Source organism: Austrofundulus limnaeus, unplaced genomic scaffold, assembly GCF_001266775.1.
Source record: "Austrofundulus limnaeus strain Quisiro unplaced genomic scaffold, Austrofundulus_limnaeus-1.0 Scaffold989, whole genome shotgun sequence".
Lineage (NCBI taxonomy): Eukaryota > Metazoa > Chordata > Actinopteri > Cyprinodontiformes > Rivulidae > Austrofundulus > Austrofundulus limnaeus.
Genome location: NW_013953391.1, coordinates 48,622 through 50,499, shown reverse-complemented (window position 1 = coordinate 50,499; position 1,878 = coordinate 48,622). Strand labels below are relative to the sequence as shown.

General features: G+C 43.8%; 1 protein-coding gene across 1 annotated transcript in view; it reads right to left on the bottom strand.

The window, feature by feature from the left end:
- LOC106533644 (receptor-type tyrosine-protein phosphatase U) overlaps nucleotides 1-1,878 on the bottom strand; it is a gene marked incomplete at its 3' end in the record, with an annotated part of 95,638 nt that overhangs the window by 45,507 nt on the left and 48,253 nt on the right. Inside the window, 1 exon segment of the mRNA XM_014030042.1 lies at nucleotides 855-993. Coding sequence (XP_013885496.1) covers nucleotides 855-993 — 139 coding nt within the window.

Below are 1,878 nucleotides of genomic sequence, written 5' to 3'. Positions count from 1 at the left end.
TGATGTAATCACGCGTTGCGTAGCCTCGTCTGACATAATCATGTGTTGCGTAGCCACGTTTATTCACATCAAACAGTCAAGAGGGAAACTAGATGGAAACAGTCTAGATTCGAATTTTTATTTATTAAATTTTTTGCGCATTTTGAAAAGTTTGATAAAAATTCACTGTACAACTGGATGGAAACACGAATAGTGACAGTATGTTGAGGTTGTAAATAAACATGGACAGAAACTCTTGCACCAGGCAGGTTTTTATTGTGCATTCTAGATTGGCCTGCTGAATCTTATCAGCTACTGCCTGCTTTCCATCCCCACCCTCAAGCCCCTCTTTTCAATGAAAGAAACTGCTCTGAGCGACCCCCCACCCCCCTTTAAAAAAAAACCAAAACAACCTTCCTAACCAATTACTAGGCCATCCACTGGCACCTCGCAGCTCCTCGCCTCATGTCACTGAGTGGGCAATGGAATAACATGCCCCTTGATGAGATTTCTCACACTCAGACGAGTGTTCCACCATCACCCAGCGAGGAAAGGAAGAGTACTCTGCAGGTGTGAGCGACTACAGAGGTAATTTGCAAGTGGGAAGCAGCCAACGACTCCCAGAGTGAGCAGCCTGCATGTGAATGTGCTCAGCCAACATGCAGACCTTGAAATTAGAAGATGAAATGAACACAAAAGCCTGGTTTGGGTGGAAGTGGGAGAGTTTAGGAGTTAATGCTCCACCGTTTCCCAAACTCTGCTTATAATTGACCCTCTCTGGCAGATGCTATCCTCAGTGGAGCTCGACTGCCAAGAGATGGATTATGTCCTGTGGAGGGGCTGCACAAAAGCTCTGACTACAAACATTCACTCACCCCTTCTTCACGATGATGACGATGGCCCCCAGCAGCAGAATGAGGACCACCAGACCTCCAGCACAAGCTCCCAGGATCAGACCCATGTCCTCAGTGTGCTGGGATACCTCCAGAGCCGTTTTGGAGTCTTTACAGGCAGCTGAAACATGACAAACACGACTAGATTCATCTGAAAACAACCAGCAAGGTGAAACTTTTTCAGCTTCAAATTTAAATTTTAAATCACATTTTTATTTTCAGTCATCATACAGTTAATACAGCTGGAAACATATGGATATATACACTGTTTCAATGAGACATTAATCAGAATAAACCTTTCTTGTAAGTAATGATTCCCAAAATAACTCCTATTTGATGATTAATGTGAGAGACTTTCTTTAAAGAATTTCCCTAAATCACTTTCTGTAAAGTCTAAAGTTTATTTATGCCAGGTCAAAAAGAAAAAAATCAGTAGGTCTTCTGGATGGTTTCTTCTTTAGTGAAACGTTTCGTCTCTCCTCCAAGAGACTTCTTCAGTCTGATGAGTTTCAGGTGAAACTCAGTCTTATAAGCTCCGCCTCCACATGGACAAACAGGTTAGTCACATGCAAAAGATGGCCATTGACTAACAATAGGCTTGATTAGCTCTATTGTTCATAGAGGGTCATGTGCCCCATCACCTGACCCGTGTCGTGTTATGTGTATGAAGTGAATGCAAGCGGGGTTCAACGTCCCCTTGTTTTTGTCTTTTCCCTCTTTGTGTTGGTATCGTTGGGGCCCTGATTCACACCTTTTGCTCACAGGGTGCGGAGTCATACTTGCAATAACAGCATTGTGGGAGGAGGACAACTGGACACGAAGGCCACGAAGGTTTTTCTTCACAAAGATGGCTTCCTTTACTCCTCTCTCAAACCAACGTTCCTCTCTATCAAGGATGAGAACATCTTCATCCCTGAAAGAGTGACCGCTGGCCTGAAGATGAGTGTAAACTGCAGAGTTCTGACCTGTAGATGAGTGTAAACTGCAAAGTTCTGACCTGTAGATG